We start from the raw sequence: 23,822 nt of genomic DNA, 5'->3' as shown, positions 1-23,822 counted from the left end.
TTGTGACATGAATGCAAATTAAACTTCCATTTAGGGCTAGTAATTCATATCGTTAGGATCCTGTTGATGACTTGATTTATGGTCCTGATATGACACTTAGCCTTGGATGTCCAGAAGGAAACAAACGAAGCTGCGGATTTTTACTCCAACAAATATTAAATTGTTCCTTTTTTTAAGCTTTTTAAAGATCTGTCCTTGCAGGACTTTTTGTGCCAGACCTGCCATCCACATTCCTGGTAATGTCAGAGGCAGCAATTTTGAGGATTTTAAAGCTGATTTAACAATCAGAAATGAAATTTAATATTTTGTGGGAAGTCATTTTGGGATGCAGTGTCTGAGTAAGAACGTTTGTGCATTTTAAGTACCTGCCTTGCTATTCATTTGAATAACTTTTCGACAATCAGTACAATTCCCAAACACAACTGGGTTTCGATGTTCACATCTGCTTATTCTCAATTTTTTTCTTGCTCATTCTTTGCCTCTCTCCTCTCTCAATCCACTCATTGTGCCTCTGAGCACATAATTTGACCTTAACTCAGCCTATTTCATTCTCTGTTGTTTGCTCTGTTTCTTCTCTATCCTTTAGTTCATTGGTTAAGGAGATGGAATGTTGGGTATGATGTATATGCGTTCCCAAATACAATGTTGACATCGTTGCACCATTATAAATTCTCAAATCCTCCACTTTGCAATGCAAATATGGTGCGATCTGAAGGATGAGGTAGAAAGTTCAATTCGCATTGTTTAATGTGAGTTGTGCCATTGCAGCAACAACAACAACAAAAATTTTGGGTTAATTCCTATTAGTAGTGGTCAGCTGAGCCTTGTGTATCTTACGGGTAATTTCTAAAACTGGGTCATAAAGTTGTACCATTTAGTACAGGTAAAATTCTCCCATTTATTATATGAAGCAACTGACTTGTTTTTATATAAATGTAATTTTACTTGCATAATTTGGAGCTCATTTTAGTAAATTTCACAAACAATTGTGCTACTACCAAACTTAACTCTACTACACAAAGGTTAGTTAGGCATCATTAATCCTCTGTGTATGCTATTCAATAGATCTAGAGGAAAAAAAAATTAAACTAATGGAGTCACATCGAAAAATACTTTGGGTATTCAAAAAAAAATTAGTGAATGATTCTCGATGTGCTGTTAAGAATTATCCAAAGTCGTACAAAATAACTCATAAGAGGAAATTTAGAATCCACTTTTGGTTTTATTCCCAGTTTTACAGCACTGGCTACTGAATGTATAGAATTGTTTGCAATATTTATAGTGAGTGATTCTTAGGTCTTTAATATTAATTTGAATTCTCAATAGCACAACCGAATAGCGGTTGTTTCTGGCACATATGGTACTTAGTGTAATCATGTATATTATCTGATAGTATGTATAGTTCTTAATAAAAAATTTACTTCGAACAATTTTTTTCTAGGTCCCATGAGCTGCGGTCGAAGATAATTTCACTGCAACTACTTCTGTCAGTCCTTCAAAATGCTGGTCCTGTCTTCAAAACTAATGAAATGTTTATCAATGCAATTAAACAATACCTTTGTGTGGCGTTATCCAAAAATGGTGTCTCATGTGTACCAGATGTATTTGAACTTTCACTGGCTATTTTCCTTACACTTCTCTCACACTTCAAGATTCATTTAAAAATGCAAATTGAGGTATGACTTTAATGTCTCTTCAGTAGTACATTTGTGTGATGTTAAAGCATTGGCTGCAGTGTCCATGTTCTCTCCATTTTATAATGTACCATCAATTCCTGAAAAACCACTGATCAGTTTTTTATATGGATACTTTTAGAACAATACAATGGTGTTGTACTCTGATTTTCAACAGCTATGGATGGTTTTGTACCCTGTGATTTGTATATTGTTTCAAGCCTGTAATTTCTCAAGCAGCTAATTGTTCAGGTAGGCTAGGAGCTGCTTTGAAGTCAGAAATGTTGCAGGTATGCTGCAAATTCAGCAGGTCTGGCAGCATCTGTAGAGAGAGAAACAGAGTATGGCACTTGGTTGGATCCAAACACTAGGAGCTTTACTCTGTGTCTGGAACCACTTGATGCTTTATATAGTGTGTCTGGCATACTTTGTTTCAAAGGACTAACTTCTATTACCATGACCACCTTGATAAACACAAAAATTCGCACATCTAAAATTAGCAGAGGCACAAAACAAAAAATTGGCTTGCTATAGGAAGCCAGAACACAGACACGAATGTCAAACTTCCAGTTAAACCAACAAACAAGTAGGGAATGCTTTCCCTTAAACCTTACCCAATAAAGACTTCCAACACTACCAGCCAAGAATGGATTATTGAATGAAAGTGTTCTTTTAAAAAAAAAATGTCATCGGTGATGTCCTGCCGAAGAATCTGAGCCAAGTTGGAATTGATTGAAATATCTTAATATCCTGAAGTAAACAGTATTGGTGACAGTCCTTTGGCATTGTACATCACTTGGAGTTGTAGAGTTGTTTTACTTAAAACTTTACTCATTTTGAGATAGTACAAATTTTCTTCTTGTTCGTCCTTCAAGGTGAAGGTGACTATCTTCATCATCTGGGGGTTTGAAGGGTTCTGGTGGGTCAGTAGCTGACTACTAAGGCAGGTCACGTCTGGAAGGTTCTGCTGCAAATAGGACAGGATATTGCAGATGATTGAGTTATGGACAAGTTGCTGGCCTGGAATTTTCTCTCCTTACATTTTCTCTCTGCCTGTGATATGCATACTTGCTTTCAAAGGAGGCTGCACTGTTTTTTTATTTTGTTGCACCAGCTTTAGTGATTTGGGACGAGCTTCTCTCAGGACTTGAGGCTGATGTCAGAACACTTAAGTGAAGCCTTCAAAGCGTCCCTGTTGTGCTTCCTTTGACCGCCATGAGAGTGCCACTCCCTTCCCCCTGCCAGACTCAGACACTCCATAGCCAATTCAATATAGGAAAACAAATGCCAGGCATTCTGGCTACACAATTGTGATTCTCTCAATATGGTGTGGATGCTTGGCATGCCAGCTCTGGGTGAGCACCTCAGTGTCTGGTATTTTGTCCTGCCATCTGATCTTCAGAAGCTTCCGGCGGCAGCTGAATCAAATTGTTTAAACTTGGCATGATGCTGGTACACAATCCAAGTGTTGCATTCTGGAGCAGAGTGGCCAGAACGATTGCTCTGTAGATTGAGATTGGGAGGCAGAATTATTCCTCTTTGTTTCCAAACATGTTCAAAGTCTGCTGAAGGCCACTCTTGCTTTGGCACTTGTTGCATGTGTCTTGATGTCAGTATAGACAGTTCAATAGAGTGTGTTGCTGAGATAAGTGAACCCACCTGCTGCTGACAGATTCTGGTCATGGATTGAAATCTTGGGCTAGAGATAGGGCTTTCCTGGAGCAGGCTGGTATATTACTTCAGTATTCTTCGTGCTGACCATAAAGTTAATGTACACAAATGCACACTTGTTTGCTCCTGAAATATTAAGAAATAGGGCTAGAACATGAACTTATTTTTTTCCTAGTCCACAGTAAAACTCGTGTACCAACTGGAATTTGAGAATTCTGGAGGTAGTACACAGGCATGTCCCAATGATATACCTGGTTGAAAATGCACTCAAGGTCAGGCGGAGAAGCATTGTTGCTATTTTTGCTATCTGGACAATCTGTAGTGCTTTTGTGAAAATCTATCAATATCTTCCCACACAGGCACTGATGGCTTGTTTTTCTGAGCAGCACTAAATCTGGATGAGCCCTGGGAATGGTGCTTTATTTGTGGCTGCTGTTATGAGACACTGATCCACCTTCATTCTGAACTGGCACTTTAGTTGTCTCTTTCCCACTGCTTAATTTTTTTTATTTGCGATGTGGGCCTCGCTGGCCAGGCCAGCATTTATTGCCCTTGAGAAGGTGATGGTGTGCTGCTGCCTTGAGCCGCTGCAGTCCATGTGTTTTAAGAGCACCCACAGTGCTGTTCGGAAGGGAGTTCCAGAATTTTGATTCATAACTCACTGTTTGAGTCCCCTGCCTGGTTTCCATCCTACTGAGACTAGCTTAATGGAATCTACTAAGTTTAACAAACTTCCTTTTGATGTAACTTTTCTATCCCTTGGAATTTCCTTACTGAGAATAGTTTCCAGTCACATTTGTTAAGAAAAGAAAATTGCAATAGAATTTGATGTGTTTGGAAAATCAGGCCCAAAAACCAATCTTTTGGTTGATAGTGTCTGATTTGGTCAAGTCGACCAATGTATTCTACTTAGAAAAATATATTGATCTTTGTAAAGTTTGTTTGTGTATGCTTTTAGGAATTTGAAGTGTTAACTCCTTTTTCCCCAATTGAGCAGGTTTTCTTCAAAGAGATTTTCCTAAATATTTTGGAAACATCCACAAGTACATTTGAGCATAAGTGGATGGTCATTCAAACTCTGACCAGGATTTGTGCAGGTAATTTGTTCTATCATACTTTTCACCTTCAACACAGCTGAGGAATTTATTTTTCTAAGCATTAATTCCCATTGTAGTATACAAAAACCAGAATCATATCAGACTTTGTTTTCATCTTGCATTCTGAACCTTCAAAGTGCAGTTGCCATCTCCAAAACAAATCATCACTTGGACAGCAACATAAAATGTATATAACAGGGTTCTTGTAACAGGATTTAATATCAGCTTAAAGAAAAGCCAGGTTAAAAATCTTAATTCTCTCAAAAATGAAACGCACATTTTGAAAAACAGTTTGTAACCAAAAATTCGTTCTAACTTTTTCAACATGGTATTTGAACTGTGCACAGTGAAGTAGACTGCAAGTCCAAAGTCCAAGTTTATACATGTAAAAATTGAATAGCATTTGGTACTGGCCCAAGCGAACCATGTGAGTTTTGAACATGAATGGTTCTTGAAAACAGCTAACATTTCTGAGAATGTGTGGGAAGGAAGGAGAAAAAGATGCATCCAGTGAAAATCATTTATGTGCTTTTAGTGTTTTCGACCCAATATACTATAACTCAGCTGGTTCAAAAGGTTGCAGCCTTTCTTGGATATGATATCTTTTCAGTGCAGCATGGCTCTATTTGATAGAATACTTTTGAATCTTTGAAGTAACCATAATATTTTATAATGTGGAACTGGCGTATTTATTTGAACCAAGATTACATTTCTTGACTACCTGACATAGTGTTCGTGGTGTTCCTGTTAAGCTTCTCTGGTGCTTAGCGGCGCAGCAATTCAGAATGTGAAGCACAGGGAACAAGCATGCTGCTCATAATGTCTCCTTTAAGATGCATGCATTTATAGCTATGTGTCAGTCTTTAAGGGACTGCACAGTACACCAGACAGGCCAAGCAGAGCAAACAGACGTTACATATGAACATGAGAACATACGAACAAGGAGTAGGCCATTTGATCATGGTTGATCTGATAGTAACCTCAAATATACATCCTGTCTACCCCCAATAACCTATCACCCCTTTGCTTACCAAGAATCTATCCACCTCTGCCTTAAAAATGTTCAAAGACTTTGCTTCCACCGCTTTTTGAGGAAGAGAGTTCCAAAGACACTCAGCCCTCAGAGAAAAGATTTCGCCTCATCTCCAATTTAAATGGGCAACCCCTTATTTTTAAACAGTGACCCCTAGTTCTAGATTCTCCCACAAGAGGAAACATCCTCTCCTTATCCACCCTGTCAAGATCCCTCAGAATCTTCTGTGTCAATCAAGTCGTCTCTTACTCTTCTAAACTTGAGCAGATACAAGCCTTGCCTGTCCAACCTTTCCTTATAAGACAACCCACTCATTCCAGGTATTAGTCTAGTAAACTTCAAATGAACTGCTTCCAATGCATTTACATCCTCCCTTAAATAAGGTGACCAATACTATACACAGTATTCCATATGTGGTCTCACTAGTGTTTTGCATAATTGAAGCATAACCTCCCTACTTTTGTATTTGATTCCCCTCGCAATAAATGATATCATTTTATTAGCTTTTCTAGTTATTTGCTGTACTTGCATACTAGCCTTTTATGATTTCATATGCTAAGACACCCAGACGCCTCTGAATCTGAGCTCTGCAATCTCTCTCCATTTAAATAAAATACTTTTTATTCTTCCTGCCAAAATGGACAATTTCACATTTTCCCACATGATACTCCATCTGCCAGATCTTTGCCCACTTACTTAACCTGTCTACATTTTCTTGTAGCTGCCTTATGTCCTCTTCACAACTTAGTTTCCTACCTATCTTTGTGTCATCAGCAAATTTGGCAACCATCCCATCCATCATTTCATCCAGGTCATTTATATAAATTGTGAACCGTTGAGGTCCCAGCACTGATCCCTGTGGCACATTGCTTGTTACATCTTGCCAACCTGAAAAAGACCCATTTATGTCCACTGTGCTTCCTGTTAGCCAGCTAATCTTCTACCCATGCCAAGATGTTACCCCTATACCATGAGCTTTTATCTTCTGCAATAATCTTTGATGTGACACTTTATCAAATTAGAGGGAACATTAGTTATGCATTTTGTGCTTTATTTTGAGATTTTAGATCAATTGATTCTCAAGTTCCTTAATCAAAAAAATTAAACCCCGGACGATCGTCGATTGTCACATTAAATTCCTATCTTTGTATATTTCAGATGCTCAGTGCGTAGTGGATATTTATGTGAACTATGATTGTGATTTAAATGCTGCAAATATATTTGAACGCCTTGTGAATGACTTGTCAAAAATTGCTCAGGGACGAAGTGGTCAGGAGTTGGGGATGACACCTCTGCAGGTAAATTGATCTTATAAATCATCAGAAGAATAGTGTAACATTTAGTGACGTTGTAATCTGGATCCTGTCATTGCAATGCTTGAGCTGTTTGACCTATGAATCTTCAAGACCCAGTTACTCAAAATAATGCATTTTAGTCTAGGATAATTGCTCCATATAATAGAGGATCATTTCCATCAGGTAGTCTTTATGGAAGTAACTGAATTTATGCAAGGTCTTTCTGCTTCTGATCAAAAATATTGTTACGATTAGGTGAGTAGAGGCCTCATGACTTGGCTCTTTTTTCCTTCTTCGTTCGATTTCAACTGTTTTTTTTAAAAAAAGGATATATTTGCCAATTCCATGAATGTTTAACTGTCTAAATGCTGTGACCATAGAAGACTTGATCAGACAGGTTTTCTTGTGTTTTTAAAAAGAGCATAGTCTTTTTTTAATACATAACCTCATCTAAGTAAAAATAATTTTAAAAACGACACTCCAACTTTCACATGCACACACACTTGAAGTTCACACACACACACACACACACACACACACACACACACACACACACACACACACACACACACACACACACACACACACACAGATTACAGAGTGGGGAAGATTGATGAGATCATTTAGAGACCAGTAAAATTAAAGGCGTACCTCTTGAAGGTTGGTGAATTGTTGGCTTCAGGCTGAATCTGGCCAGAGACAAACCCATGTGACCTTGTTATGGAGACAGAAACTCAAATCAAAACTTACTGAAAATAAGGTGCAAGTTTTAACACACTTATCCAGAGGAGGAGGCAGTGAGTCTTGCTGTGTTCAGGTTCTCAGAGTCAGTTAGACGGAGAGATTTGGAGAAGAAGACCCACAGCCGGTGCTGCTGTGACAGGCAGAGGAAAAGGACTGCAGGTGAGAATGGATCCCCTGTTCTAAGAAATGAAGCTTGTGGAGAGTTGGAGACCAAGGAGTCACTAGAGGGTACCTTGCTTAGTGGTTGTCCTGCTGAGCAGGTGGCATAGGTTGTATTGCCTCTGTGCGTCTGACTGGGGCTGCCATAAGGGGTTGGTAGCCATCGCTTCACGGGATTTCCCTTGTCCCCAAGCATCCATCCACACGCCTTGGGGGATTGGAATGAAGATTTGAGGCAGTATGGACTGGCGGTGGATGAAGGAGTCATGGCAGCTGCCAGGAAAGTGGGCATACACATGGAGATGGCTCTTGTTGTGGTCACAGACCAGTTGGACATTGAGGGAAGGAAGTCTTGGTGGCCACATGGCTACAGTCAATGGTGCCCTTCACCTGGTGATATCCAGTAATGGAGGTGAAACCCCAATGCCCACAATACGCAGCTGTCATTAAATGAATGTGCTGTGCAGCTCTGGCAAAGAGGACATCACTGACCCGCATGATAAAGTGGAGTGCTGCTGTTTGCAAAATGCCACAAAGGTCAGCAGCTGATCTGATCTTCAGAAGGAGCCAGAAGCAAAGAGGTTCAAGGCCACACTGGTTTTCACGACCTCTGGTGGAGCATGGCGACCAGTGCTGCAAGCTGCGAGGTCTTCAAGGATGAGGACGCAGATGCCTGCGAGCATCTTCCTGGACAGATGCAGTCTCCTGTGGCACTGGGCCTTGATTATCTCCATATATTTTAGACTGTGTCAATACATCCTATGTTGCATGTATTGCCTCTAAGTCCATCTGAACCCATCTGATTATTCAATGTCCTTTTGGGAATGAAATCTGCTGTCTTTATCCAACCTGGCCTTTAAGTGACTACAGACCGACAGCAATGTGGTGGATTCTTAATTGCTCTCTGAAATGGCCCAGTTGTATCAAACTGCTCCAAAAGATTATCAGAAGAATAAAACTGAGAGGGCTTTCAGATTTTCTCAACATTGCCATAACCTGCTTTTTCCCGGTGTTGTTCAGATGTGATTCAGACAGAGGGCCCTGGAAATTTGTGCACAAGGTTCCAGCAATTATTCTGCACTGCTGAGCATGCTCATCTGCTAAGTTTTCCAGTGAAAAGCAGAATGATTGAAGTGCAAATACTTAGTTTAAAGGAAAAACATTTGCAGCCATAGAGAAATTGTTAATTTATGTATTTTTTTAGGCAAAACCATGCACTGACGGTAGATTGGTTTCATGCAACCCACTGAAATTATAACTATTAAGAGGGGTGCTCCTCTTCAACATAAAAGAATTAAACAAAAATCACTTTTCATTTTAAACCTATATATCCTGTTCACAAAGTACAAGAAGCACATAGTTGAATTTATGGTTGTTGTTCCAGTTTATATTTGTCTTTTAAACATATAACATATTCAACTGAGGAAATGTTGTTTATCTATCTTCCAGGAACTGAGCCTTAGAAAGAAAGGACTGGAATGTTTGGTTTCCATCTTGAAATGCATGGTTGAATGGAGTAAAGATTTATATATAAATCCAAACCATCAGACTAATCTTGGTGAGTTAGCAAAGCCTGTGTGAACACTTACCTGCTATCTGCTTTACAAAGCCTAATGATGAGGGAAACCTAAATGTTATGTTTGCTTTTAGCATTTATCATAATGATCATGGAAACTTAATCATGTGTATAAGTCATGAACAATTTCTAAACTTAAGCTGGAATTAGCAAATAACACAGCTGAAATCTCCCTTTCTCATTAACTGAATTTGTAGGTCAAGAGAAGCCATCTGAGCAAGATAACAGCGAAGGCAAACTTGCAGAAGCTACGCGCAGACGAGGGAGTACAAATTCCTTTGACTCCACTATATCATCAGGTGTTGGGAGTATTAGTGCTCAGACATCTGCAGCAGATGACCCTGAGCAATTTGAAGTCCTGAAACAACAGAAGGATATTATTGAGCAAGGAATAGATCTGTGAGTTCTCAAATAAAATGTGCAGATTTGAATATTCATCGTGCTTTAGGTGTTGCTCTGTTGTTATGCAAAGCTTTATCAAATTAATGCATATACTACCCTTACTGCTGCTAGGATTTGCAAAGTAAGGTTATGAAGGAGAAATTTGACTAACCAAGTTGCAATCAACTTTGGGCATAAGAAAAATTGAGAACGAGAAGAGGCCATTTCACCCATCAAGCCTGCTCCATCCACAATCTATGAATGATTTTATCACAGCTTTTTTGTCACAAAACAACCCAGAACTTTCTGAAATTGATCTTATGGGCATCTGTTCATCCTCCTGGAGTTGAATTGTGCTGAAATTTACTGAGAATCACGTGAGCAGATGCCAAAACATAAAGACATTGTACATGTGGAATTCTGTGTTACAATTGAAGCCTGAGGAAAATGCTGAATTGACACTATATTTATTCCTTCTTCAAGTACCCCTTTTTGTTTGGAAATTTAATATTTGCAGGCATCAAATCATGATATTATGCATCATTAGTGCCAGAGGGCAGGAGTTTCTGCATGGTTTTGCTGATTGAGTGCAGTTTGCTCAAAGTCAGCCCAACTAGCACAAAAGATCGAGAAATTTCAAGCCCCAGATCGAATTATTCACCATAGTACATTTCTGTTGATTGCCCCATTTGCAGACCTTCAAGGCAGTTTGGAAAATTGAGGTTTTTTAGGTGCAAGGATACTATTAGATGTTTTTAAAATGTTTTAATTTTTTTTAACTAAGAAACTGATAACTGTACACCAATGTAACCAGTGAATAGATCTGAATACTTTCTAACATTTTTAGTTATTTAGAATCGGCTTACTCACAGGTGGTGGTCTACACACAAATTTACATTATTTTTGTGAAAACGCTTCATCAGTTGTATTAATAAAATTGTACCAGGTTACCACTGAAATTAATATAAGAATATTTATCAATGCAACCTTTAAAACAAAAATTACAACCCATGGAAGGTTTGACAATGAGCAAATCTGTTTGAGCAGATACTTGAACAAAAAAAACACTTCCGAAAACTAGCACAACTTGTAACTTGTAACTAGCACAACTTGGCACAAGATTGCAACTTGTGCCCAAAGCACAAGATTTTTTTAAAAGTACAATTGTGGAAGATTTTCCATTTTGAATGTAAATTATCCTGGTGCCACAAAGATACATTCGAAACTAGAACAAATTAATGTTAGGTCTCCGTGAAGAAAAATAGAATAAAAGAATGACCATCAAAGACTGGAAATATGACTTTAGGTCCTATTGCACTTAACATTTCACATGTTAATTTACTTCACAACTGGCGTAAATTCAGGAAATTTGCATGGGAACAGGTATGTGCTCATGATTGGCAGAGGATTTTGGTGGAGGTTTTGTAGAATTGGTGCAAAGGATTGAGTAAATTTGGGCATATTGTAATGTGTCACTTACACCTGAATTTTCTTCATGTATTCCATCTGTCGCTGTCATTGTGTCATATATATGCTGTTATATAGATCAGGGTTTTTGTATCATTGCGCTGTCCCTTTGGATATAATGGTGTGAAATAGGACAAGGTTTTGTAGGGTGATTAACAGTTTCACAGACACAATGTGAATGTAACTATCCCCATATCAGCTGATGTGATTTGTCCAATAGGGTGGGATAGTTTTATTGGTTCCTTCAACACATGATTGGGGGGAGTGGGGTTGGTTGGGGACATCTACAACCACTGGACATCTAATCAGAATTTAGAGCCAGATCTCCCACTCCCCAGGACTGTCTGGGGCGGGATATGAGCCTTGAACCTTTGACTTGGAGGTGAAATGCTGCCACTAAGCCAATAGTTTGCTCTGCTTCACATGTTTGTCCCTTATTTTAGGGCAGAAACTTTATTTCCAAACCATTCTCTCAAAAAATATCAAGCTGTTTTGTTAATATCTCAGTAGCACTCAATCTTATTACTTCACAGATATTGATCCATCCTATTAAAGATGCTAGTTGACTCATGATGAATGACATATAATGAGAACAAAAATATAAACTTTTGCAAGTATACTGTTGGCTTACAATGTGATGAGCATTCGGGGATGGTTATTCCTCTTTTTTGATCGAGCCTGATGCAATGTGTTGTAGAGTTTCATTTGCATATGTATGGCAGAAATTGGTTAGCATTGTAGATTCCTCAAGTATAATTTGCCACTCTGTGAAAATGAATTATAGAAATGTTTGAGGGAAAATGCCTATGTTTTTGACTATATAGACAGCAAAAACGTGGTCAGTTTTTCATCGAAAACTGCTACAACCAATTTTCGTATCTTTGCACAGTTGCCTGGAGGTAATAGTGTGAAATAGTAGAAGGATTTGCAAGCTGATTAACAGTCTGACAGGCACCATGTATTATAACTGTCCTCATACCAGCAGTTAGGGTATAAGTCCAATGATTTATTTTGACTGACAGGTTGGCAAATTATACTTGTAGAATTTAAACTAGATGGATATAGATAAATACCATATATGTATTAATGTACAGTAACTAGTATGGGCAAGCAGATAGAACATGAGCAGATCGTCCCAGATTGTTTTCATTGGTAGATATATGTGGGGCATAAATTAAGGATTACCACTAGAAGAACAAAGAGGTTGATTAAAATATTAAATACAAGTGGCTGCTAAGGCTGAGTCTTTAACATCATTTCAAAAAGAATTGGATGAATATTTGAAAAGCAAGAATATGAAATGATTCAGGGAAATGGCATTAAGTGGATAGTTCTCATTGAAGAGTTAGCATCATGCATGCTTAATGGGCCAGACAGCTTCTTGTGGGATAGTTTCTTTGAATTAGAATGAACGATGAGCATTTGCACATGGCTGTTGTGATAAAGTATAGTCAATCTTGGTTACTGACTGAAATTTTATCAGAATAGTTTCAGCTTTCAGCATGTTCTGATGCTACACAAGTATCATAATGTCCAGGAAGCTGACTTACAGCTGCTATTTGCAAGCATCAAAATGCACGTCATTGTTTGTTCTTGTCTCCAGTTAGAAAACCTGTAAAATCTTTGTGTTTGCATATAAAATCTATTCTGTGCACCTCCTTTCCATTGTCACTCTTGTAAAATGTCAGTGACGGCAATAACCCTGCATTTTTTTGTCTTTAGGTTCAACAGAAAACCAAAGAGAGGTATACAGTACTTGCAAGAACAAGGAATGTTGGGCACGACAGCTGAAGACATTGCACAGTTCCTTCAACAGGAAGAAAGATTAGATTCAGTAAGATTTATATTAGTTAGTGAAACATGCATAAAAATTCTTAGTTCTACCAGGGCAATAGTGCTTCTTCCATTTCAGTATTTTTCTGAATGCACATTTTGCTGCAAACATATGACCCCAAGTATCCTAAAATGCAAAATAGGACAAATGACAGAACAGAATAATTTTTCCTTCTCATAGATTGGAATGCATGCTTATTATTCTCAAGCATAAAAATTCTAAACTTTCGTAGATCATATGGGGTTAGTGTTAAGTTTGCATGCCAAACCAGAAACTTGAGACAGCTACTAATTCTATTCATCCTAAATAAATCTACAGCTATTACTAAAATGGACAGCATTTTAAATATCTCCCTCCCATGTAATTTTTATTTTGTATGTATGATTGACTACATGATCACAGATACGTGTTGATTAATTCAGTAATTCAGTTTGATTATCTCATTTAATTATGAATGAGTGGACAAGTTTTTTGGTTGTGACAAGCATATGACAGGTCAAGTAAGATGATGTCGGTAGTTGGTATGTTGCATATTTCATGACATTTTATAAGAACGCATACCCCTGAGATTGGGATTATCTCAACAATTCACCTGAAGAATATACCTCTGTCTCAGTTTGGCTGTTGCCCCCGCCCCTCCGCAATCCCTGCACTTCCCATGAACTCCAATTCATTGCAAGTTCATGGTAAATATTTATTTTTATTCGGAGTACAAATAATGTGATTGAAGGACCTTATCCTGGGGTATTCTTTTAATTACTTCAATGTTAGCATAATGTAATTTTGGATGTGGATTGAAAGAATCATCCTTCTCGCTTTTTTGTATTGTAATTTTAGGATGAATGTTTAATCTAGTACCAAAGCCTCAACTTAATTTAGCATAATTTGCACACAGAGCCAAGTGGGTGAGTTCCTAGGTGAGAACACCAAGTTCAACAAAGAGGTGATGTACACTTATGTTGACCAACTGGATTTCTGTGAGAAGGATTTTGTCTCAGCACTTCGTATATACCTTGAAGGATTTCGTCTGCCTGGAGAAGCACAGAAAATTGACCGACTCATGGAAAAATTTGCAGCTCGATATTTGGAGTGCAATCAAGGGTAAATTCTACGAGTAAACTTTTCATATTTTAAAATGAGATCTGGGTTTGGGCTTTAAAAAAAAGTTGCACTTGGAAATATTGAACATTTATTTATTTAATTAATTAATGCACTTTTTGCCTCCCACTCCCCCACCCAGACAGACGCTGTTTGCAAGTGCTGACTCGGCATATGTTCTGGCTTACTCTATTATAATGCTGACAACGGATCTGCATAGCCCTCAGGTAACTTATTTCATGAGAAAATATCCTGTGAGCTGAAGATTTGGTTTTGTGACTGCTGGTTTTCCTGAGCTACACACAAATGGGGTTTTCGCATTTGGATTAATTTGGGTTTGAGATTCAGACTTCATCTCTCCTCTACCCACTACCATTTCCCTTCCCAAGGATGAATATTCCCCATGCAGCATGACTATGAAATGCGTTTTTCATTTCCCTCCCATATATTCATCAGATTGGACATTATTGAAAAGGGGATCATGTTATTCCACAAAATAAAATCTTCTAATATCATGAAGAATGGGTGGAACTTTCAACTCCAGGGTGTAAAACAGACAGCTAATCTGGTGCCACTTATTTTATACCGTCAGTCAAAGTTGAAAGTTTGCCCCAATTCTGTTAGCATTTTTATTACCCTTGTTCTCGTTGCGAAAGAAACAGCAGCTGGTGTTCAGATAGTTATTTGTTACAAATAAGGCTACAGGGAAGACCATCAAAATAGTAACAAAAAGAAAAAAGAACAAACTATTTTTTAGCTGTTTCAGGACCTCCTTAAGCAAAGCAATAATCTTTTAATAAGAAACGATTCAAGAATCAGATATCAATATCTTGAAGTGCTATTGCAAGGCTTACATTACCTAATGTATTGAACAGGTAAAGAACAAAATGACCAAAGAACAGTACATAAAAATGAATCGTGGGATCCATGACAGCAAAGATTTGCCAGAAGAATACCTGTCTTCCATCTATGATGAAATTGCAGGGAAAAAAATTGCCATGAAAGAGACAAAAGAATTTTCAATCACGCCAAAGTCTACTAAACCAAGTAAGTCAGACATGTTTAACTGCAGCAGTTTCATTAGACTGGTCGTTAAATATGGGACACATGGCATTGATATTTTAATAATCCTCCCAAAAATAATTGTTTTTTGGATGCCATAGTCCTTTGATAGATTTTAGAAATATTCTGTGTGGATCTGAACCACTGATGCAAGTTACACTTTTTTTTTTTGTTTTTCTGCGTGTACTATATTAAAGCTTCATAAGCAACTAATTGTGCTCTTGACCTACAGTCACAATTTTATGGAGTTAACTGAAGACCTAAAGCTAAATTGGCATTCATTGAAAGCAAGAAACATTGGATAGATGTTCAGGCACATCACAAGTACATTCTGAAGTGCTAGTCTCCAAGCAATGCAAGTAAAACAGGCTTGGGAATACCTCTGATCTGAAACTGAACTTGACCAGCCATATTAATACTGTGGTTACAAGAGCAGGTCAGAGGCTTGGAATTTTGTGGAGAGGAACTCGCCTTCTGATTCCACAAAACATGTCCACCATCTACAAGGCACAAGTCAGGAGTGTGATGGAATATTCTCCACTTAACTGGATGAGTGCAGCTCCAACAACACTCAAGAAGCTAGACACCATATAGGACAAAGCAGCCCGCTTAATTGGCACCCCATCCACCACCTTAAACATTAAGTCCCTGCACCACCGTGGTGGCAACGGTGTGTATCATCTACAAGATGCACTGCAGCAACTCACGAAGGCTGTTTCGACAGCATCTTCCAAACCCACGATCTCTACCACCTGGAAGGACAAGGGCAGCAGACACATGGGAACACAGCCTGCAAGTTTCTTTTCAAGCCACACAGCATCCTGACTTGGAAATACATCGCCGCTCCTTCGCTGTTGCTTGATCAAAATCCTGGAACTCAGTTCCTAACAGCACTGTCGGTGTTTCCAACACCACATCAACTGCAGAGGTTCAAGAAGGCAGCACACCATAATTCGGAATGGGCAATAAATGCTGGACTAGCCACCAATGTCCACATTCCATGCACTAATAAAAAAAACTGTACAATGGCCCATTGGAATTGAATAATTTGTGAATCTGGTGAAGCAAACAGTTTGGTTGTTAAGCCACTTAAGTTTAAGATTCCCACAGTGACTTGTGACTCTTTTCATAGAGGGCCATTCAAAAAATATATTAAATTTACGCATTTTACCTGGCATATAGTAAATTTGTTGCCTCTCCCAAATGGTAGTATGATTGTGATTTTCTTACCACTGACCCCTCTGTACAAATGGAATAATTAGGAAACCTCCAACTTGGCAACACAACAAATAACTTCTAAGTCATGTTTCATTACTTTTTCTTTACAGGTAATCAATGTCACCACTGAAAACAGCTAACAGTGCAAAAATGAATGGCTTGGAATAAGCTTGAGTCAATAATAATTTAGTTAAGGGGTTCAGATGACTTCAGTTTTATACTTGTGGTTAACAACACTATTTGAACCGTTGATTGGGTTAATTTGTTGTGATTTACTGAGACATTTTTACTAACCATTTATGTTTTATCTTAATGTTAAGTAGATTTTTGTCATCTTGGTTTGTAGGTGTAGCCACTGAAAAACAGCGAAGGCTACTGTATAATCTTGAGATGGAGCAAATGGCAAAAACTGCCAAGGTTCTGATGGAGGCAGTGAGTCATGCACAGGCACCATTTACCAGTGCTACACATCTTGAGCATGTCAGACCAATGTTTAAAGTAAGTTTGTTGCTAAATCTCAAATCATTTTTTCCCCATGTCATGACTAACAGAGATCCCAGGAAAGCTTGCAGCTGACTGGAGGCGTGGAACTACAGCATGCATTCAAATGTACTTTGTTGTGGAGAAGTTAAGTTATTGTCTGAATTGAAGTTCTTCAGTTGGTAGCTATTTGGTTATGACTGTGCTACACTGAGGTACCATATTCTGATTATTTGCTTTGCTAGTAGAACAGTGGAAATTCCAAGATCTCTGTTACCATGGTCTGTTCTATGAGCAAGTGATTCAAATACAACACCAATTGAAGCCTGGAAGCAGATTTCCCACTTTCATTGGCAGCAGTGGAGAAAACACAACTTATTTAGTTTCCCAAGACAGAAAACTTAACTTTATTCAGATGGCCCATATGATAACAGAGTGCAAATTTGATCTCCATTTTAGAGGGAAATATGCTTCATATTACTGGTGAGAATACTTCAATGTATGTTTGATGACTATATCTTTTTGGTTTTCAACCTTTTATTTTGTAAAACACACAAATGGACACTTAGTTTTACAATAATTGTTTTGGTCCTGTTGCTGTCAATGAAGATGCTCTCAATTTTGAGTAATATCATCAACATTGTGAAAGACAGGCAATGTCATTGAAAATCTTTATATTTCTATTTGCAGCTGGCATGGACACCACTATTAGCAGCATTCAGTGTTGGCTTACAAGACTGTGATGATCCTGATGTGGCCTTCCTTTGCCTGGAAGGCATTCGCTGTGCAGTTAGGATAGCCTGCATTTTTGGCATGCAGGTATGTATTTGCGTGTCCCCAACATCCATGCTGTGTTAATTTAGAACCTTTTTCTTCAAACCTCAATCTAAGTTTTGCACACAATGGTTGGAATCTTCTGCTCTTCAGATAAGATTGTGAGTCGTGACTGTTTCTAGTCCCAACCACGATTTTGCCATCATGGCGCCTGTCTGGGAGAGGTCAAGAGGTTTATTGAGGAAAATCAAGAGCTTAGAACCTAGACGTTTGATGGCATAGCTGCCAGTGGAAGTGCACAAGATAGCAGGGATGTGCAATATGCCACCACTGGTGGTGCAAAGGGAGTGGGGAATGTGTAAGTTGGAGAAATGCAGAGTTTTCAGAGGGTTATCGAGCTGGAGGAGGATAGCGAGAGATGACGCCATGGGGAGATTCAAATGCCAAACTCATTTTAAAATTGAGATGCCGGTGTCAATTGCAAGGTAGCAAGCACAGGGGTGATGGGCGAGCATGACTTGATGTGGCTTAAGATACAGGTAGCAGAGTTTTGGATGAACATGCGTATGGAGGATGAAAAATGGGAGGCTGGCCAGGAAAGCATTGGAATGGTTAAGTCTGGAGCTAACGAAAGCATGGAAGAAGGTTTCAATATCAGATATGTTAAAGTGGAGGGGAGGTATAAGTCATGGAATTGTGAGCAGGCGGTGTTTTTGTGGTGATGAAGATATAGGGTCAGAAGCTCAGCTCTGATTCAAATAGGACACTGAGGTTGAGAATAATCTTGTTTTAACATGAGATCTTGGCCAGGGAAGAGGATAGACTCGGATGAGGGAACAGAATTTGTAGCAAAGGCCAAAGGCAACGGCTTTGTTTTTGTCAATGTGAAATTGATCAAAATTGAGCCTCATCCATGATTGGATGTTGGAAAAACAGGCCATTATTTTTGTCTGGAAGTAGAAAATAGATACAAATTAAAATCAAATTCCAGTGTAAACTTGTTTGTGTTTCTTTTTCATTATACACAGCAGGGAAGTTTAGGAATGTAAACATAGTTATTTTAGCATAGCTAAACCTACATTTGATATGAAATAAAATCTGCTATTAATACATCATTTGTGTAGATTGAACGAGATGCCTATGCTCAAGCTCTGGCCCGTTTTACACTATTGACAGCAAGTTCTGGCATCACAGAAATGAAGCAGAAGAATATAGATACTATTAAGACGCTTATTACTGTGGCCCACACTGATGGTAACTACCTTGGAAATTCTTGGCATGAGGTAAATATTCTGAGAGATGCTATTTATTTCTTGAAATCCCTTTGGAGTATTTGTTCCATTGGTTGATGAGTAAAGATAAATGAGCCGAAAGATTGATTCTTTATACAGGATGTGATGTGGGCATTTCATATTCATAGGATTAACTCCAAGCTTGTTACCTTCTCTATAATTTCTCTCCTGATACTCCTAGTTCTTAATATGATCCAAGTCATAAAGGGAAAGTAGCCATGAAGAAAAACATATGTACAAACTATCTGGGTCTGTGTTGAAAATTTCTTTACAGTTGTTAATGGCCTCCCTCAGCTAGTTGTCAGTTTAATTATTAGTAACCACTGCCTGGATGTAACAGTGACCAAATCTCCAAATCATATCAAAGCAGTAAACAAAAGGCCAGTTGGCATGAGTGTCCATTATTTGACCAACATGAAAGAGTTTTTCTTTGGTACCTTGAGAGTAATATAAAGCAGGAGGGTTGGCATCCTCCATGCCAGCATTTCTCTTTTCTGACATTGAATAATAGAGTTGGGCTATTAATCCTTGAAAAGATTATAACTGAAACAGTGTCACAGGAGTTGGTAGTAGTTGATTATTCTCTGTCACTCTGAAACATCAAGAGAAAACGTATGCAATAGCGCTTGACATTCTGCTTTTACGCTTCAAACAACCTTTTTCTGTGCGGGAATGTCTGATATTTTCAAGTGTTTATCTCATTCTCGCATATTGCGATTGCCGCTTCAGTCATCACTTTTGGTAGCACAGTAAACATTCCTAATACCCCTTTGCTTGAAGTACTTTGACCTTCCCATCATGCCTGGTTCTTTGCTTAAAGTTGGGCTAATTTTATGACAACTGCAAAAGTCACTGAAAACTGAACTTCTGGAGGAGAAGCTTTAAATAGACAAGCAAGAATCTGCATTTTGTATAAATAATTGTGTCTGCTTTAGGATATAAATGGTAACAAATCTAAAAATTTTCTCACAATCAAAATGCAAATATTCTAATAATTTTGGAGCTAACAGAAATGCACAAAGTCCAAGTCCTTGTTTTTAAAAAGTTAACTTTTTGGATTTCTAACCTTTGTGTTTCTAGATCCTGAAGTGCATTAGCCAGCTGGAACTGGCACAGCTGATAGGTACAGGGGTCAAGACTAAATATGTTTCTGGTTCTATGCGAGCTAAAGATGGATTCATTGGAAGTTCTGGAACTGGAGGAGAAGAATTCTTAGGACTAGGTAAAATGAACAACTTGACCATGGTTAAGCTATTGTTTAGACGCATCAAATACAAACCTAGCTTTGAGGTGTTCTGCTGAATTATTCGGATGCAAATACAAATTGTTAGCTTAAATGTGGACTTGTATTTTGTGAATAAAAGCACATTCATGTTTTGATTTTTAGTTACCACACAGCAGTAATGGAATAAACTAAGTTTGCCTATGTCTTTAAGTTGGGGTACATTATCTATTTTATCAAATAAACAAAGTAGTAGCAACTAACTTATTTAGAGCAGCTTTGTCGTCTTAACATTATGACCACAATAAGTCATTTAAGTGTTAATATATTCCTCAGCAAAACTGTACAGTTTGCCCATTGGTGGTCCTTTTTGTTGCTGTGATTAGAATTTAATTGCATCTTTCCTTTTATGTTTGAATTATACATTTAAAGAAAACCTTTTCAGTGATGAGAGAATATCCTGACTTTGTTACATTTTAAGATTGAAAATCTGCAAGTGAATAACATCTTATAATTTTTTAAAAGTTATATTTAAAATTTATACATCAATCACAAGTTGATGCATCTTGTTAGTTGCTTCTGACTATGCATAGGTGTACTGTTGCATTCAATAAATTAGGCCGGTTCAATATCACTTCTAAACAGGAAATTTTCTTTTAAGTTTAGATATAAGTTCCAGGAAGTGAGAAAGACAGTACTATACTTCAAATATTTAGTTGACCATTAGCAAACTACACCTTAGAACTGCCTATTCAGATGTTTGATTCTGTTATTGAGTAAAGACAAGCATGTGTTTCAAGACTGTTACTGTTTAGCTATTGTAATACAGAATTTATTGGTTTGTATTTAATTGAATTGTTTAATGCTGAACATTATTAAGGATAATATATTTTTATCAGAACAGAATTTTGTCTATATTGCTCGTATCACACTAGACAAAGACTGAATACTGACTCAGCTATCAGGAAAGCAATCAGAGTTTTATGACAACAACAACTTGTATTTATTTAGTGCCTTTAATGTAATATAAGTCCTAAGACACTTCACAGGAGCATTATCAAAATTTCACTTGGAGCAACATAAGGAAATATTAGGGCAGATGACCAAAAGCTTGGTCAAAGAAGTAGGGTTTAAGGAGCCTCTTGAGAAAGGGAGCTGGACAGGTTAGGGAGGGAATTCCAGAGCTTAGCGTCATGGCAACTGAGGCACAAATGCCAATTGTGAAGCGATTAAAATCAGGGATGATTAAGAAACCAGAGCCGAAGGATCACAGATATCTGAGGTTTGTAAGGCTGGAGGAAATTTCAAAGGTTGAGACCATGTTGGGATTTGAAAACAAGGCTGAGATTTTTAAGGCATTGCTTAACTAGAAGCCAGCATAGGTCAATTAGGGCTATGATGAATGGTGAATGAGGCTTGGTGTGAGTTAGGACACAGAAATCAGAGTTCCTGATGACCGTAACTTTATGGAGGGTGGAAGATGAGAGTGTCTAGAGTGATTAGAATGGTCAAGTCTAATGGTAGCAAAGGCTTGGTTGAGAGTTTCAGCAGCAAATGAGCTGAGGTGTGGCAAAGGTGGGTATCTTGTGGAGGTAGAAATGGGTGGTTTTAGTGGTGGTTGGAAGCTCATCTCAGGATCAGATGTGACACCGAAGTTGTGAACAGTCGTATGCAGCCTCAGCTGTTTGCCATGGAGAGGGAGGAACTCAGTGGCTAAGGAATAAAGGTCTCTGGTGGGGACCAAAGACAATGGTGTCAATCCTCACAATAGCTAGTTAAAGAAATTTTCTTTTCAACCACTACTGGATGTTGAACAAACAGTGTGACAGCTTGGAGGTAGTGACAGCTAGGAAGCAATCAAGAGGGGTGGTGGTGAGATAGAGCTGAGTGTCGTCAATCAATATATATGTGAAAACTGACATTTTGAATGATATTGTGGAGGGACAACATGTAAATGAAAAACACGAGGCCCAACATAGATTCTTGGGGAGTTCGGAAGTAATGGTATGGGAACTGGAAAAGCCATTGTCATTGATTAACTGGATAGATAAAAATGAAATCGAGTACAGTCCCACCCAGCTGGTAGATAGTAGGGAGCAGTTGGAGGAGGCTGGTGTTTTTGGCTATGCCAAAGGCTGCAGCTAGCTTGAGAAGAATGAGGAGGGATAGTTTACCATTGTCACAGTCACATTGGATGTAGTTTGTGACTTTGATAAGAGCTGTATCAGTACTATGGCAGGGATGGAAACCTGATTGGAATGATTCAGATGTGGAATTCCAGGAAATATGGGCACAGATTTGAGAGACAAGAACGTGTTCAAGGACTTAAGGGGAAAGGGAGGTTGAAGATGAGTTGGTAATTTGCAGAGGTGGACCAAGTCCATATTTTTCTTTAGGAGAGGTGTGATGATGGCCAATTTGAAAGGGAAGGGGAAGTACCAGAGGACAGAAAAGCATTAACAATATCAGCTAGAAAGGGAAATTGAGTGGTCAACAATTTAGTGGAAATTGAGAGAAGGGAGCAGGAGGTGGATCTCATGGACAAGTTAAGGTTGGAGAGGGTTTTGGGAAAATAAGTAAAAAATTAGAGAAAGGTGCAAGGTCAGGTCCAGGGCAAGGAGCAATCTTAGAGGAAGTATGGCCCGATGGGCTAGTTGAGTGGAGGGAAGCAGCAGAAGTGGCTTATTGATGTTGGAGGTGAGGGTGGGAGAGGCAGGAGAGCAAGATTTAAGATGATTTGCAGCAGAGAAAAGAAGCTAAACTTTGCATTCCAGTATGACCCTGGAATAGTGGACAACTTTAGCAGATGAGGGCAAGACCCGGTAGTGCTTTGTGGTTCAGCCAGATATGGTAGTGAATGGCTAGCCACTTGTCCAACATTTCTGTTGAAGTTTCTATACCTTGCGCGTAACGGCGCAGAGACAAGGATTGTACCAGGGGGGCAGGCAGTGTGAGAGAGCTTAATAGTGTCGATGGGCATTTGCACATCAAAGGTGGAGGTGAACATGTGGCTGAGCAGATTGGTAGTTGCAGAAATGTTGTGGTGAATAACATGATGGATTAATAACAATTTGCATTGATATTGTGCATTTAACATAGAAAAGCAACCTGAAGTGCTTGGCAGAAGTGTAAAGGAAATAAATGACAAGTCAGGGGATAAGGCATTTGGAGACAGGTGACCAACATTTGCTTTCTCTGAAGTGTGTATAATTTTGATTTTGTGCTTTTCTTTTTGGTTCCAGGTACCTTTGGTGGCACTGTGGATAAAAAACAAATAGCCAGCATTCAGGAATCTGTTGGAGAGACCAGCTCACAGAGTGTAGTTGTTGCAGTGGACAGGTTAAAAAAAATCCTCTAATCATGGGCTTTGCATGTTTTATGTCTTGATAAAATATTTTCAGTTGTATTTTAAATTCCTCTTTATGCTGAGCATACGAGAAAAAATGATATTCAAAATTGTTTAATATGCCATTTTTGACATAATCTAGTTATGATTGTTTGAACCAATAACTACAAATATATAACAGAGGTTCCCAGACTTTTTTTTATTGAGTTCCCTTTGGAGATTCATGCCTCTTGCAATCCTCCAATTTTAAAGAAACAGTATTTTTGTAGTTTCACTAATTTCCAGACCATAATAACTTGGCTTTTAAATCTATATTAATAGAAACGTAAATGATTAACCAATAAACTACAGCAAAGAAAAGTAATGTTTTCAAACTTAGGAGCATGGGTGACGCTTTTTC

At 38.4% G+C, this 23,822-nt stretch overlaps 1 protein-coding gene across 1 annotated transcript in view; it reads left to right on the top strand.

The window, feature by feature from the left end:
- LOC121287125 (brefeldin A-inhibited guanine nucleotide-exchange protein 2-like) overlaps positions 1-23,822 on the top strand; it is a 118,280-nt gene that overhangs the window by 56,728 nt on the left and 37,730 nt on the right. Inside the window, exons 10-23 of the mRNA XM_041204689.1 lie at positions 1,442-1,676; positions 4,342-4,441; positions 6,633-6,772; positions 9,122-9,230; positions 9,446-9,647; positions 12,819-12,930; positions 13,826-14,031; positions 14,171-14,255; positions 14,904-15,075; positions 16,655-16,806; positions 17,479-17,607; positions 18,687-18,845; positions 19,935-20,076; positions 23,319-23,415. Coding sequence (XP_041060623.1) covers positions 1,442-1,676; positions 4,342-4,441; positions 6,633-6,772; positions 9,122-9,230; positions 9,446-9,647; positions 12,819-12,930; positions 13,826-14,031; positions 14,171-14,255; positions 14,904-15,075; positions 16,655-16,806; positions 17,479-17,607; positions 18,687-18,845; positions 19,935-20,076; positions 23,319-23,415 — 2,040 coding nt within the window. The remainder of the gene's footprint in view (positions 1-1,441; positions 1,677-4,341; positions 4,442-6,632; positions 6,773-9,121; positions 9,231-9,445; positions 9,648-12,818; positions 12,931-13,825; positions 14,032-14,170; positions 14,256-14,903; positions 15,076-16,654; positions 16,807-17,478; positions 17,608-18,686; positions 18,846-19,934; positions 20,077-23,318; positions 23,416-23,822) is intronic.

The sequence above is a fragment of the Carcharodon carcharias genome, chromosome 14 (assembly GCF_017639515.1).
Source record: "Carcharodon carcharias isolate sCarCar2 chromosome 14, sCarCar2.pri, whole genome shotgun sequence".
NCBI classification, from domain to species: Eukaryota; Metazoa; Chordata; class Chondrichthyes; order Lamniformes; family Lamnidae; genus Carcharodon; species Carcharodon carcharias.
This window is presented reverse-complemented; position numbering and strand designations above follow the sequence as displayed.